Source organism: Hippocampus bargibanti, linkage group LG12 (assembly GCF_051943395.1).
Source record: "Hippocampus bargibanti isolate YZ-2025 linkage group LG12, ASM5194339v1, whole genome shotgun sequence".
NCBI classification, from domain to species: domain Eukaryota; kingdom Metazoa; phylum Chordata; class Actinopteri; order Syngnathiformes; family Syngnathidae; genus Hippocampus; species Hippocampus bargibanti.
The window spans coordinates 8,518,099-8,531,722 of NC_142745.1; the positions used below are offsets into that span (position 1 = coordinate 8,518,099).

General features: G+C 38.9%; 2 protein-coding genes across 2 annotated transcripts in view; one reads left to right on the forward strand and one right to left on the reverse strand.

The window, feature by feature from the left end:
* poc1a (POC1 centriolar protein A) overlaps positions 1–4,820 on the reverse strand; it is a 37,686-nt gene extending 32,866 nt beyond the window's left edge. Inside the window, exons 1-3 of the mRNA XM_089010667.1 lie at positions 4,698–4,820; positions 421–505; positions 154–325 (exon numbers count right to left, since the gene is read on the reverse strand). Of these exons, the coding sequence (XP_088866793.1) occupies positions 154–325; positions 421–505; positions 4,698–4,820 (380 nt within the window). The remainder of the gene's footprint in view (positions 1–153; positions 326–420; positions 506–4,697) is intronic.
* Positions 4,821–4,823: 3 nt separating this feature from the next.
* On the forward strand, positions 4,824–5,762 carry b9d2 (B9 domain containing 2). Its single transcript, XM_089010666.1, has one exon. It carries the CDS (start codon positions 5,052–5,054, stop codon positions 5,577–5,579), a length of 528 nt encoding a protein of 175 aa, XP_088866792.1. The 5' UTR covers positions 4,824–5,051; the 3' UTR covers positions 5,580–5,762.
* The last annotated feature ends 7,862 nt before the right edge of the window (positions 5,763–13,624 follow it).

Genomic DNA, 13,624 nt, shown 5'->3' on the forward strand with positions numbered 1-13,624 from the left:
GACGAATTCACATTTTAATAACCATTATGATGACAAAATATGGGAAGGTTAATTTTATTTCATGACGTATGATGGTATTTGTTTTCTTCTTTGCACTGTGCCAATCTTAACGTCCTGGCAGGAAAAATAAATAAATAAAATAAAATAACCTACATGTTCGGAACCCAGAGGCGCACAGTCTTGTCTTTCGAGCAAGAGGCCACCAGATGTCCTGAGGGCGAAAACTGGATGGAAGTGACTGCGTCTTCATGTCCATCAAAACGATACGCGCGTCTCTGAGGTTTCAGATTCCAGATCATCACGCTGCAGTCCGCGGAGCTTGTGGCTGGAGAATAACGATACGAATGAAGTTAGGCAACCAGTTGCCAGAAAACCCCAGTCAAATTAAAACACAGATTTTTAAATGTATAGAGCAGTTACCGATTTGTTTCAAGTTGCTGCTGAAGTCCACACTTGTCACAGCATCCTTGTGACCCTTAAAATTATGCTCAAGGGTTGGATCAGGCTATATGGATAGGGAGACATAAGTTTAAAATATCATATGTCTGTGCAGTGCAATTGCATTTTTTATCCAATTTTGAAACTAGATCATCACTAATGCCTCAGGATTGGGAAACATGGTTTGATAATAATAATAATAATAATAATAATAATAATAATAATAATAATAATAATAATAATAATAATAATAATAATAATTTCAATTTATAAATGCCTTTCAAAACTTGGGTGAGCACCGGCAGCCAGACACGCCAGCTTTCATTTAACCTGGAAGTGACACACACACACCACTAACTTAAATATAAAATGGTTGAATGAACATATTCTATTATTATATGAAACAATAAATTACTTCAGATGTTTAAAAGCATGCGTAAAATACATTTTGAATTTGGTCCATTTCCCTTTGGGGGTATTCAAAAGAGCTAAATTAATTCCAATTCTCTTCTAGAGAAAGAAAACACATTTTTATCAATGGATGAGAAGGTTTCTTCAGCCGTCATCTGTACAAAAGTGAAGGTTTCGGACGTTTCGCCTCCTATCCAAGAGGCTTCGTCAGCGAACTAAAGTCTGACTGGTCGTATCGGCCCCATTTATATATCCCTAATGTCCAGACCTGGTGGCGCCGGACACAGCTATGATAGGTCCCTACTCTCAGGTTGGGGGGGGCGCGGGACCCCCCCCTGTGGCCCCACTGATTGTTCCTACATTCCTGACTAACGATTGGCCTATTACACCCACACCCCCCGGTATCACCTCATCAGCATAACGACCCTCATCAGCATTGCGAAAGTTGCCTAACCTGTTTTGCCTGAGCAGGCTATTGTATGAACGATCCAAATTGAACCTCACACCACCAGACCGGTTTAATGAAGGATTTTGTTGTTTTATAAGAATCGCCTCTTTTACCCCCTTTCAAACCATCTATGTTCTTTCGCTAAGATTTTAACCTCATTGTCGTCAAATGAGTGGTTGCTAGCTTTTAGGTGCAAATGTACTGCCGATTGAGGCCCACTAGTATTATCCCTGCGATGTTGATAAAGTCTTTTTTTGAGAATTTGTTGAGTCTCCCCAATGTACTGCTCTTTACAATTTTCATTCTTACAATGTATGGAATAAACTACATTACTTTGTTTTTCATTTGGTAGCCTATCTTTTGGATGCACTAATTTTTGCCTTAACGTGTTTATTGGTTTGAAATAAGTAGGAATTTTATGTTGCCAAAGGACTCTTTGTAATTTTTCAGAAACTCCTGCAATGTACGGTACTGCTACTCCTCTCCTTTTAGAATCTTGAGAATTATTGGTTTCGTTCGCTATTCTTTCTTTCTGACATTTGTTGAATGACCACTGAGGGTACCCACAGTTAGTGAGTGCTCTCCTGATATGTTTTGACTCCTTTTCTCTACCTTCAGTGCTAGTTGGAATTAGTTTAGCCCTATGCTGGAGGGTTCTGATAACTCCTAGTTTATGTTGTAAAGGGTGGTTAGAGTCAAAAAGTAAGTATTGGTCAGTGTGCGTAGCCTTCCTAAAGACTTCTGTTTTTAGCGCTCTGTCCTCTTTTATAATTACTTTATATCTACGCATTAAAATATCAGCTCTTCTCAGTAGTGCCAAACTTCCTCCGTCCAACATAACATTAGAAGAGAGAAAGGCGTTAACTACTCTACAAAAAGACAAAAATATTACTATTTTGCCAGCAGACAAGGGCAGATGCACAGTGCTGCTCAACACATTGGATTATGAAGACAAAATAAATAGGTTAATCAGTGATTCTAACACGTATGAGCAACTAAAAAGGGACCCTTCCAATAGATACAAGAAAGAAATGATTGACTGTCTCCAAAAGCTAGAGAAAGGAAAACATATAGACAAACAGATGTATTTTAGATTATACCCGGGAGAGGCCACGCCATGTATCTATGGCCTGCCAAAAATACATAAAGAAGGGTTCCCCCTCCGACCCATTGTTTGTAGCATTGACTCCTCTACATACAATGTAGCCAAATATTTAAAAACTATTTTAGCTCCGTTGGTTGGTAACACAGAATACCACGTAGAGAACACCACAGGGTTTGTAGAGAGGATCAAAGACCTCATATTGGAACCTGAGGAAACTTTGGCATCATACGATGTGACTTCTCTCTTTACATCTGTCCCAACCCCAGCAGCAGTCTCAGTGGTGAGGACGAGGCTGCTGGCGGATGTTTCTCTGCATGAAAGAACCAAACTGAAACCGGATCACATCTGCCAATTATTAGAAATCTGCCTTAATACTACGTATTTTCAATTTCGGGAAAAATTTTATAAACAAATCCATGGTTGTGCTATGGGCTCACCAGTTTCACCCATAGTGGCTAATCTTTACATGGAAGAGATGGAGAAACAGGCCCTCACATCCTTCCCAGGGACAAAACCTAGACACTGGTTTAGATATGTGGACGATACTTTTGTCATAATTAAGAAACAAGAAATTCAATCCTTCACAGATCATCTCAACTCTGTAGACTTCAACATTAAATTTACTCGTGAGGACATTCAAGAGAACCAACTAGCCTTCTTGGATTGTAAAGTAATTATAAAAGAGGACAGAGCGCTAAAAACAGAAGTCTTTAGGAAGGCTACGCACACTGACCAATACTTACTTTTTGACTCTAACCACCCTTTACAACATAAACTAGGAGTTATCAGAACCCTCCAGCATAGGGCTAAACTAATACCAACTAGCACTGAAGGTAGAGAACAGGAGTCAAAACATATCAGGAGAGCACTCACTAACTGTGGGTACCCTCAGTGGTCATTCAACAAATGTCAGAAAGAAAGAATAGCGAACGAAACCAATAATTCTCAAGATTCTAAAAGGAGAGGAGTAGCAGTACCGTACATTGCAGGAGTTTCTGAAAAATTACAAAGAGTCCTTTGGCAACATAAAATTCCTACTTATTTCAAACCGATAAACACGTTAAGGCAAAAATTAGTGCATCCAAAAGATAGGCTACCAAATGAAAAACAAAGTAATGTAGTTTATTCCATACATTGTAAGAATGAAAATTGTAAAGAGCAGTACATTGGGGAGACTCAACAAATTCTCAAAAAAAGACTTTATCAACATCGCAGGGATAATACTAGTGGGCCTCAATCGGCAGTACATTTGCACCTAAAAGCTAGCAACCACTCATTTGACGACAATGAGGTTAAAATCTTAGCGAAAGAACATAGATGGTTTGAAAGGGGGGTAAAAGAGGCGATTCTTATAAAACAACAAAATCCTTCATTAAACCGGTCTGGTGGTGTGAGGTTCAATTTGGATCGTTCATACAATAGCCTGCTCAGGCAAAACAGGTTAGGCAACTTTCGCAATGCTGATGAGGGTCGTTATGCTGATGAGGTGATACCGGGGGGTGTGGGTGTAATAGGCCAATCGTTAGTCAGGAATGTAGGAACAATCAGTGGGGCCACAGGGGGGGGTCCCGCGCCCCCCCCCAACCTGAGAGTAGGGACCTATCATAGCTGTGTCCGGCGCCACCAGGTCTGGACATTAGGGATATATAAATGGGGCCGATACGACCAGTCAGACTTTAGTTCGCTGACGAAGCCTCTTGGATAGGAGGCGAAACGTCCGAAACCTTCACTTTTGTACAGATGACGGCTGAAGAAACCTTCTCATCGATGGACCACTCCTGTACGACTGAGAGCTTACACAGACGTATTTTTATCAATGAAAATATTTTTTCTGGCAGGTTAAATTATAATAAGCTGCACTTGACATTGAGTATAAAATAATTATTATCCATTTTATCTTCATATTTATGTCAGAGAGTTTTTGTGAGGTTACAATGACTTGAGGAATGAGGGAAAAAACATTAAATGTACTTGAAGACCAATTTGTATGTTGCACATTCACATTCTGAGCCGTTTATTTATCTACACTAGATGACACAAAACATTTCTCGGAACTATTTTCCCTGTGAGAGATTCAAATTAGTACAATCAACAGTGCTACAAAATATTTTTACGTGAACGCAAATCAATAAATACATTCCATAATTTGTATTCACGTAAAAATATGCACCTCTGATATACCATGAGAACAATGTACTGTAGCTACAAAGTAAACATGTCCACAGTCACAAAAAATGTCAACCGAGTGTGACAGTTCAAAAAAATGTGGTGACGTCGCAGTTAGAAGCGTCATACCCGCATGGTGGCGCTGTTTCCATTGCATTTGCTGGTAACCATCGAAGAAGTAGTACTTCCTTCACATTTATATGTCCCTGGCATTGGTCTTTTCCGCCCAGCTTTAAGCATCCATTGCGGCATTGCTTATAGTTGTGTGGATTCTTAAGGGAACGCTGACGACTTAGACATGCATCGAAATGCAAGAGGAGTTCTTTAGACCACCCGAGACGCAAAACGCGGGATAACGAATATCCACAAAACGAACAGCGTTGTCTAGGAGACGTAAGGCGGTGACGCTTTCAGCCACGCAACTCGCGTGCGAAGGAGCTATAAAGACTTGTTTTTGCCACGCGTGAGTGTATTTTTCGTGCCATGGCCGAGCTGCACATCATAGGTCAGCTGGTTGGGGCCACGGGCTTCCCTCGGAACAGTCTATTTTGCAAATGGGGGGTTCACACTGGCGGGGGTTGGCGTCTCCTCTCCGGCTCGAAACAGGGTCAGACTCAAGTGGACAGCCCACAGACTGGCGACATGGCGTACTGGTGCCATCCCATTGACCTGCACTACGCTACCAAAGGACTGCAAGGTTGGCCCAAGATACATCTCCAGGTGTGGCACCAAGATTCGTTCGGTCGCTGCGAGTTGTTCGGATACGGTTATTGCCACGTTCCCTCAAATCCGGGACATCATCAAGTCAGCTGCTGTACGTGGAGGCCGCTCGGTTCTTGGCAGGAAGAGATATCGCGAATGTTTGTCGGCGGGGGACCGCAGCTCAGGAGTCCCGATCTCATCTACAGCGGGGCGGACAGACACAGGCTGCACACCGCGTCTATGGGCACCGTGGAGCTGGAGCTTGGCATCATCATGAGACACTTTGACAAATACGGCGTCGAGAGTTAACACGTTTATGAGCTGCATGTTTTTATTTCTCAAATTTTAACAATATTTTTTTTTCAATTTGTAATCGATGAACTACCAAATGTAGAGTTGAACAAAGTTGTTATGTCTTTTGGATGCGTGATATTCAGCTCAACGGTCATGGTTTTGGTCTTCAGTGGGAAAAAAGATCAATAAAAAAATTCAAATGTGTGTACAACTTAGATGTCTGTTGTACTGCCGGGTTTTTATCGCCAGTGTTTTGTGCGGCTGTTTATTTTTTGGCAAAACAATGTCAATATTGAGGCTTGGGGATGACAGATTTCCACCAGACTCTCATAAATACGTAGTTCCAAAACCCATATATGTATTACATTTTAAACCAAAGGTTGGTGGAATCTTTACAGACATTTTACACCATTTTTCAACCAGTGTTGAACTCAAGGCATTTGGAGCAGGTCTGGGCCTCTGTCAATTTTATATGAACCCTAGCAACTTGACATGTGTCCTGGATTTCGGCCATACAAACACCCAAATGCAGAGCGAATAATGTACTCCAATCAAGTGCTATTTGTGAGTTTCCACACAGATTAACCGAGTCAAAAGACAAAAAGCAGTACCTCACTTTCTAGCCATGCGCCAAATCCATAAACACAGTGCATATCTGCTTCTGGTTTGCAAACATGATTGAGAAAGAAAGTGTAATTCTCACAATCTTTGAAATCCTAAAACACGCATGATTGATTGATATTGTACTTTACTATGGCATGATTTAAAATGTGTTGGTACTTAATTTAGCCATTTCTCAAATGATAAACATTTGGTTTACCATTGTGTTTCTTTACTATACCCAATGTGAACTTAAAACCAAGGTATTTATCGGACCAGGATTTTTGGTGCATCATTACATCCCTTGTGATTAAATATTTAACAAGATTAACTCATTCTTCCTTTCATAACGTTGCTGCCGTAAATTAAATTCACACTGAATTCAACCAAAGGTTACACCAAAAGCTCACGTGTAGAAGAAATGTAAATGGTTAAGACAAACCTTCATTTTAGACCAAAAACACGATTCATGAATTTGAAATCTAATCATCACACTTTGAATAATCCCACATACTACAAATTGTATTGGAGCATAATTCGATATGTATTAGGGTATTTACAATATACTAACATCCCTAAAAAAATCTTCAATGCAACGTCCTTAGTTTTGTGTGTTGAACATTGTAGCATTGAATATTCAAATCCTATCATATACATGATTGTTACTCTAATTAAAAATTCTTCTCAGGCAATGCAATAAATATCTCATGTACAAGATGATAGCAGCTGATTAGTGACGTATTTCCGCCACGCGTATATTGGTGTGTGTCTTGTCTCACAACTCAAAATAACTGATCACAAACATTAATCCCTCAAATCAAAACTTGGAAATAGAAGTAGAAGAACATCACATTTAAAGCTTGCACATTTCTTAGCGTCTGTTGTACGTCAATTCCAATTTATGGCAGACAACATTTCTTTTGCGCATAACATGTCTTTGTAGATCCCCTTACCAGTGCAGAAGTCATCTTTCGTGGTACAGGGATAACCGACAACTTCTAAATTGTTTGTCACGATTGACGCGGTGCTGCTAGGGAAGCCAGTGTTTGCTCTTAGGGGGGAGAGAGAAAGAAAACAAGGCTAGCTGTTTGCCTTTAGCTGCTAACCTATGACAACAAGTTTCAGTTTACGCGCCGCGATTGGGCGCCCGGAAACCGGCCCAGTTTGTTAAAGGGGACGCTGCATCAATGTCTTTAAAGAAAAAAAAAACGAATACAAGCGAACATAATTTAAGGTGTGTCGAGTTGGTTTTAATTATCTCAGTCAAATAATAATTGGTAAGCGGTTTAAACGTTGTTTTGATGCTTTTTCAAAATGCAGTTCTGGCTTGTTACCGCCAGATGTTGCCAGTGTTGAGCTCAACGTGTTTTAGATGGTAAACCCTCACTGTAGTACAGTATGTACATACATTGCAATACAAAAATAATCCCGAGATGACACATTTGAATGGTTTTCTCCAATATGGAGTATGTATGCAAAGTGCTTAGATGAAGAAAAATATGTTTTATTCAATTATTATAAGTGCCTTGCATGCTGGGTCCGAGAGGACAGTAATTTCATCTGTGCTGTATGTCATGCATATTAGCATATTTGACAATAAAGCTGACTTTGACTTTGACTTTTTTGACTTTATTTTTACCCCACACCCGAATCCATTCTAGAGCACATATATTTGAGTTTGTTCTGTAGAAATGCTATGGTTTAATAATGTTCTGAAGTTAAATATTTACATGCAATTAACACTTCAGCAATACCGGTTTCCAGTAGGACATAACGAACAAGAGCAAGAGGCTTCACGGAAATAATTATTTAGATCAATTAATAATGCACTGGAGGAATAGAATGAACCCTTCTCTCGTGTGAAAAATGTGCTTGGGTGTGTGTGAAGAAGTTAAAAGTTTTTGCCATTTGTCAAAAGGAGAGAAAATTGGTTACTTAAGATGTTATCTCATGTATTTTGTTTTTCTACTTTCATTCCTTTCATAACTTTGCTGATGTGAAATGTAAATTTCTCCACTGCGAGACTAATAGAGGCAAATCAATCCATCCATCCATCTAAAAGCATTATTCAGATGTTTTTGTTTTATTCCTTTGCCTACGGCTTTTATATTGAGTGGGTGATCATGTGAACCCTTTTCTGCTTAACGAATATATACGGAATATACGATATATGAGGGAACTTTAGTTCTCAGCAATCTGTATTTTTTTTTTACGGAACTCTATTGTGGTGTGTAATTTCTAGACACACCTTCAGTCTGGCTGACTGTCAAAGCCAAGAGGAAACATCTTTGTCATTCCACAAAATGAATGAAGAGCTCCTTTTGTTACATACTTGTTTATATTTAGCAACACAACAATCCAACTGTAATATACTGTTCATGAGGAACTGTGAGCCTAATTGTAAGCGAGATTGTGTCATTAGGAAATGTCCTGATATTTTGAAGATGTAAAAACAATTTGCGACATAAAGCAAATACAGTAAAGTCTCGTTATATCGATATCGGATATATCGATAGTCTCGGTTATATCGATACTATTTCTATGCATGCACGGAGAAAATTACATGCAGGGTCGGATATATCGATAGTCCCGGTTATATCGATATTTTTTCGGACTCCCTTGAATATCGATATAACGAGACTTTACTGTATATAATACTTCTGTTACAAAACTGAACATGAGTCAACTTAATTGTCAAAACATCAACCTGAATGGCACTCCCGTTTTTTGGGGCGGGATTTTGTCATGAACAAACTATAACTAAAGTCATGTGGAAATTGAAGGGAAGAAAAACTTTTATAGCAAACATAACTTCATGTTCCTCTTGGATTTTAATGATATATAGAAAGAATGCAAAATGTGATCTATTTTTTAATGATAGATTGGAAAAATACACCATTACAATAGAAAAGAAACATAATGTTTCTTGACCACAGTCATGCAAACGCGTTTTGTTCTATATAAACCGTTTAAGTGATTCACTTATTTTTGGTGTGTGTGTTCACAATTTTCATTTGAAACAAATTCACAGTATTTAATTTTCTCTTAAAGGACAACCGACGTCACTTTTTTGTTTCCTGACTGACAGCAGAAAAACGATTTATAGCATCTAAAATACCCAAAAAAACGCAGTATGATATGTTTATTCAAATGCAAAACACCAATAAAAATGACTTAGTGTCCAAAATCTGCAAAAAAATAGAGCTGCGAATTGGGCATTTTCAGAAAGTCCGTGTCACTTTGAGGCATCTGGACTGCAATGTAGCGTCCCAGAAAAGAGGCAGAAAATGACGACCTCTTCTAGACATGACAGTGTATTGCGTTTCCACAGGCTGATAAATTCCTTATATGGAGCTTGGACGCCCTCTTCTGGCGCAACACAAGGTTGTCAGACCAAACAAGCATTGACGTGATGGAAGGACTGCTACAATGTGTCCTTTTTTACGGTCAGGGGTGTTCCTTCAGTGACGTCACGTACGAACTCGTCACCAACTCAAAAACAAGACTTCCGGAATATTCAGCACGAGTCTTAAAACGTATATCTATATGCGGTGGAATCTTTGTAAAATACGCTCAGTACAAGTCATTTGAAGCCATTTTACAAATTCTGGACACAACTTGTCTGAGGCGTCGGTTGTCCTTTAAGACTCAATAAGACAATTTACCAATGGTATGTTTCCTCTTCTACATCCTTGTTCCTGATAAGAATTTGAGCAGGCATGGACAAAGTCTGACAGCCTTGATACTGGAGTGAAGGTTACGCGCGACAACACAAAATAAATAACAAAGGTCACATAACAACACCAGCGTGTAATATACTGTATTTCCTGTCCACTCTTCTCCTGTGTATACAATCTCAAACTTAAAAAATGTGATGGACCATGAAATAAAATGTTAACATGGCATGTTGGCGGGAGTATTTTGAATCGAGGACATAAAGGGCCTGAGATGTGGAGGAATGCCCAGCTGGAAGGTCTGGAAACCGGCCAGTTTATGTCAGTGAGTTTCCAGCAAGGACGTGTTATAAGTGCCGGAGGACTAACAGTAGGAGTAGGGTGAAGGTTGCTGAGTGGCCAGTGAGACTAAATTTCAAGGACCTTGCACATACACAAATTCATTCAATATGCAATGTTAGAGGGTAATTATTGGATTTGATTGGATTAGCCTTTATTAATATTACAGTGGATAAATTTATGTTTCATAGCAGCAAAGTGATGAAAGTAAGAGGAAACAAAAGGAAGAAGTAGAACAACAAAATACAGGACCTGCAGTAAAGGCAGGTATTCTCGTGGCGCCATCTTGAAGTAAAACAAACAAAAAAAACAAATAATGTGACACAACACAAAAGACAGACGGTCATTCAATCTGAACCACTTTCCGCACCCTCTTTGTTCTATGAAGGAGTTCGAGATAAATGAAAAAAAGGATCAAAGTGTCTTTTTCACCAGTGGATCGGAGACGTCATGGTGTAATGTGCATGTCTGCTACAAGCTAAATGTTGAAAGCAAACACAAATATGTAGCATATATTGATGAAAAGAGATTGTCTCACATCTCGTGTCCCTCGTGTGGGTCTTAAATTGATGAAATGTGTACTCTATGAGGTTGTGATCAGGCCATTGATTTGGCCAGTGATTAATATTTTCATTTGTCTAAACTTGCTAATTGTCTCTGTCGCCTACCACCTCTAATGTTATCTTCTTGAAGCGAAAAATATGACTATATGCTCTATCCTGTAATCTGTTGAGGTGACTGATTTGGGCATATATACGTCAGCGCATACTTTCCGTAGTTAAAAAAAAACATAATAGGATGGTATGAGGAGGCTGCTTGCCTGACCTGTTAGACAATGGAATTATCTTCAACTTTAACAGGAAGTTAGAATTATTGCCTCCTCGTAGGGACTTTTTTTATTTTCCCATTTTCTTCTGCGTGTTTACAGCAAGAACAGGCGCGTCGTGAGTGTTTTTTCCATCTTCCCATTGCGACACAGCCAGTTATACAACCTTGCTTTTCTTTCACGCCACGATCACTGTCTCACCAAACCGTGCGATTTTCTCGCCAAAGTTGACTTGTTACTCGAGTGCGTAATTTGTAAATGGCGTCATAAACCGTGATTGACTTTATGACACGAGTGGTATCGGGTTTGGGAAAAAAAGGTGAAAGATGATCATGTGCAATTCAATGCACATATCAAAGTGAAAGTCACATGGTCACATTCCTGGAGGCCTCTGACAGACAACCAGGAAGTAGGGTTGCACGCAATGCGAGTTTACTGTCAAGCTGTGTTTGAGTGGATAGAATTACAGTAAAGGATATATATTTAGCATTTTTCACAACTATCAAAACTTCTCAAGTCTCAAAATACATCAAAATACCTATGGTGTCATGAGTCACAGCACAATTATCCCCCATGTTGAAATCAGCTTGGTTTGAAGTGGCAGTTCTTTCTCATATGCAGGAATCACACTGCCTTCACACTCTACCGCCTTCTGTATGGCTTTTGTTACAATGACGAGGAGTGGAGCCAAGACTTGTCGACCCTGAGTAAAAAGGAAAAAAAAGGCTTGCCAATTTTGAAGTACATGTGAGCACCCACAAAGATGCACATTGTATTTTCACTTTTTTTAGATAGACGCTCAATTCCCAATATGAAAAAGGCGATTAAAATAAAATGTATTATTATTATTATTATTGTCATACAGTATAATTAGTTAATTGACAATTTCAATCCAAACTCCTTTTATTGTAAGAGTAGATTTATTTTATACCACTCTTTAATGTCATCTATGGTGAGTCGAATACCAAACAATAAAGCTTCTGATACACCACACCACAAGAGTTCAACTGGGTTCGAAGTCAGTGCATCAGATAAAATGTTCAAGTGTCATTTCAAAGGGAATTCAATCCAAGTCTCAATAGAGGACACATTGTTTTTCCAATCCAGCTGCAAAATGTGTGTTCAAAAATATTGTGATTGAACTGGATATTAAAGGTGTGGGTAGCGATGAATGAATGAGTCGGGCAACCCCGACTTAAAGGTGAATGTTCAAAATGATTGTTAAACTTTGATGCCAGGCTCTGACCACATAAGATGGTGAAGAGGAACAGAAGTATAGAAATTTAGCATCAGCCGTTTTGGGTCAACAAAATTCATTGTGAATTTTATTATACAAAAGTACAAATTGTGGATTTTTTCCAAAATAGCAAATTGTGTTCGGATCTAGAGAATGAATAATATGGGTTTTTATTTTTGGGTTGATGATGATTCCTGTATTTGGCGAAAGGAAAAATGTTTGTGACAGAATTAAAGAAAACAATGTCTTTTTTTTGGAGGGGGGGTTGTAATGCCTACAACATCAAAGATATACTTTTTTAATGCATTTTTTAATTTAACTTCGAAAAAAACCCATTCAATTTTCACTGTTTTTTTCAGTCTTTTGGAAAGGTTGAATGACATGTGTCTTATGTGCGAAAACAAACTGCAAAAATTTTTTGGGGGGGAAACAGCTAACCTTTGTCGATTTTTAACACAGCAGATAACATTATCTGGCCGAATAATTGGTTTGGCCCTAGTCAGGAGCCTAAAAAGCATACATTTTCACCAGGCTATAAGGTTTGGAAGCTCTGTGAGACATCAAACTTGGTGAGGCCCTTGAAAAGGCAAATCATTTGTCAGAAGAAACTTTAAACTTCCTAAACAGAGCACAAACCGGCTTTACTGGCACTCCTTATTATCTGCTGCAATGAATACATGTCAATTTACATTCTTAATGCCCTGTGTTTTTTTTTTTCAATACAATATTTACTTGTTTCATTTTGATGCAATTAATTTAAATGTAATGTAATGTATGTGAAATGTCATCTGTACTAAAAGAAAGAATACTAATGTGACAATGCAGTAACAGTGACTATTTGTAATGCACACATACATACTGTATGGACAGACCCCTCAATAAGTAGGCCACCTTTGGAGGGGAGTGTGAATGTGAGCCTGATAAATAGACGTGTGTATGTGTGTGCATCTTGCGTCTGTTTTTATTTAACCTCTTTCGGTGTTTTCTTTTCTGGATCTGGGTTGTGTCATGTTACATAGCACGGATTATGTCACCTGACATACAGAACCGTGGGTTAGTAGGTTCTGTCAAGTGTACTGGTACAAAGTGTTATTCATTGATGTACAACCAGAAATTAAGAAGCCTTTGTAGTAAATGTTTCATGACATGACAGTACATCATCGTGAAAAGCAGGATATAAAATGCCCTTCTTGAAAGGTGTGAAATTGTTCACAATGCAGGGTCATATTCGATAGATTTCCATGACGTTTAAACACGCATGCTGGTTATGTTTTCATGATCTATGCATGTTATATCATGTGGTGCTGCGGCACACTTTCCAGTTTGCATTTGGAGGCTAGTTGCAACTTGCTTTTTCCCCAGGTAAAATTCGCCCTTTGTTTTG

Bases quoted from the DNA above. Each gene is read 5' to 3' on its own strand.
- b9d2 (XM_089010666.1), top strand. From the start codon at position 5,052: ATGGCCGAGCTGCACATCATAGGTCAGCTGGTTGGGGCCACGGGCTTC.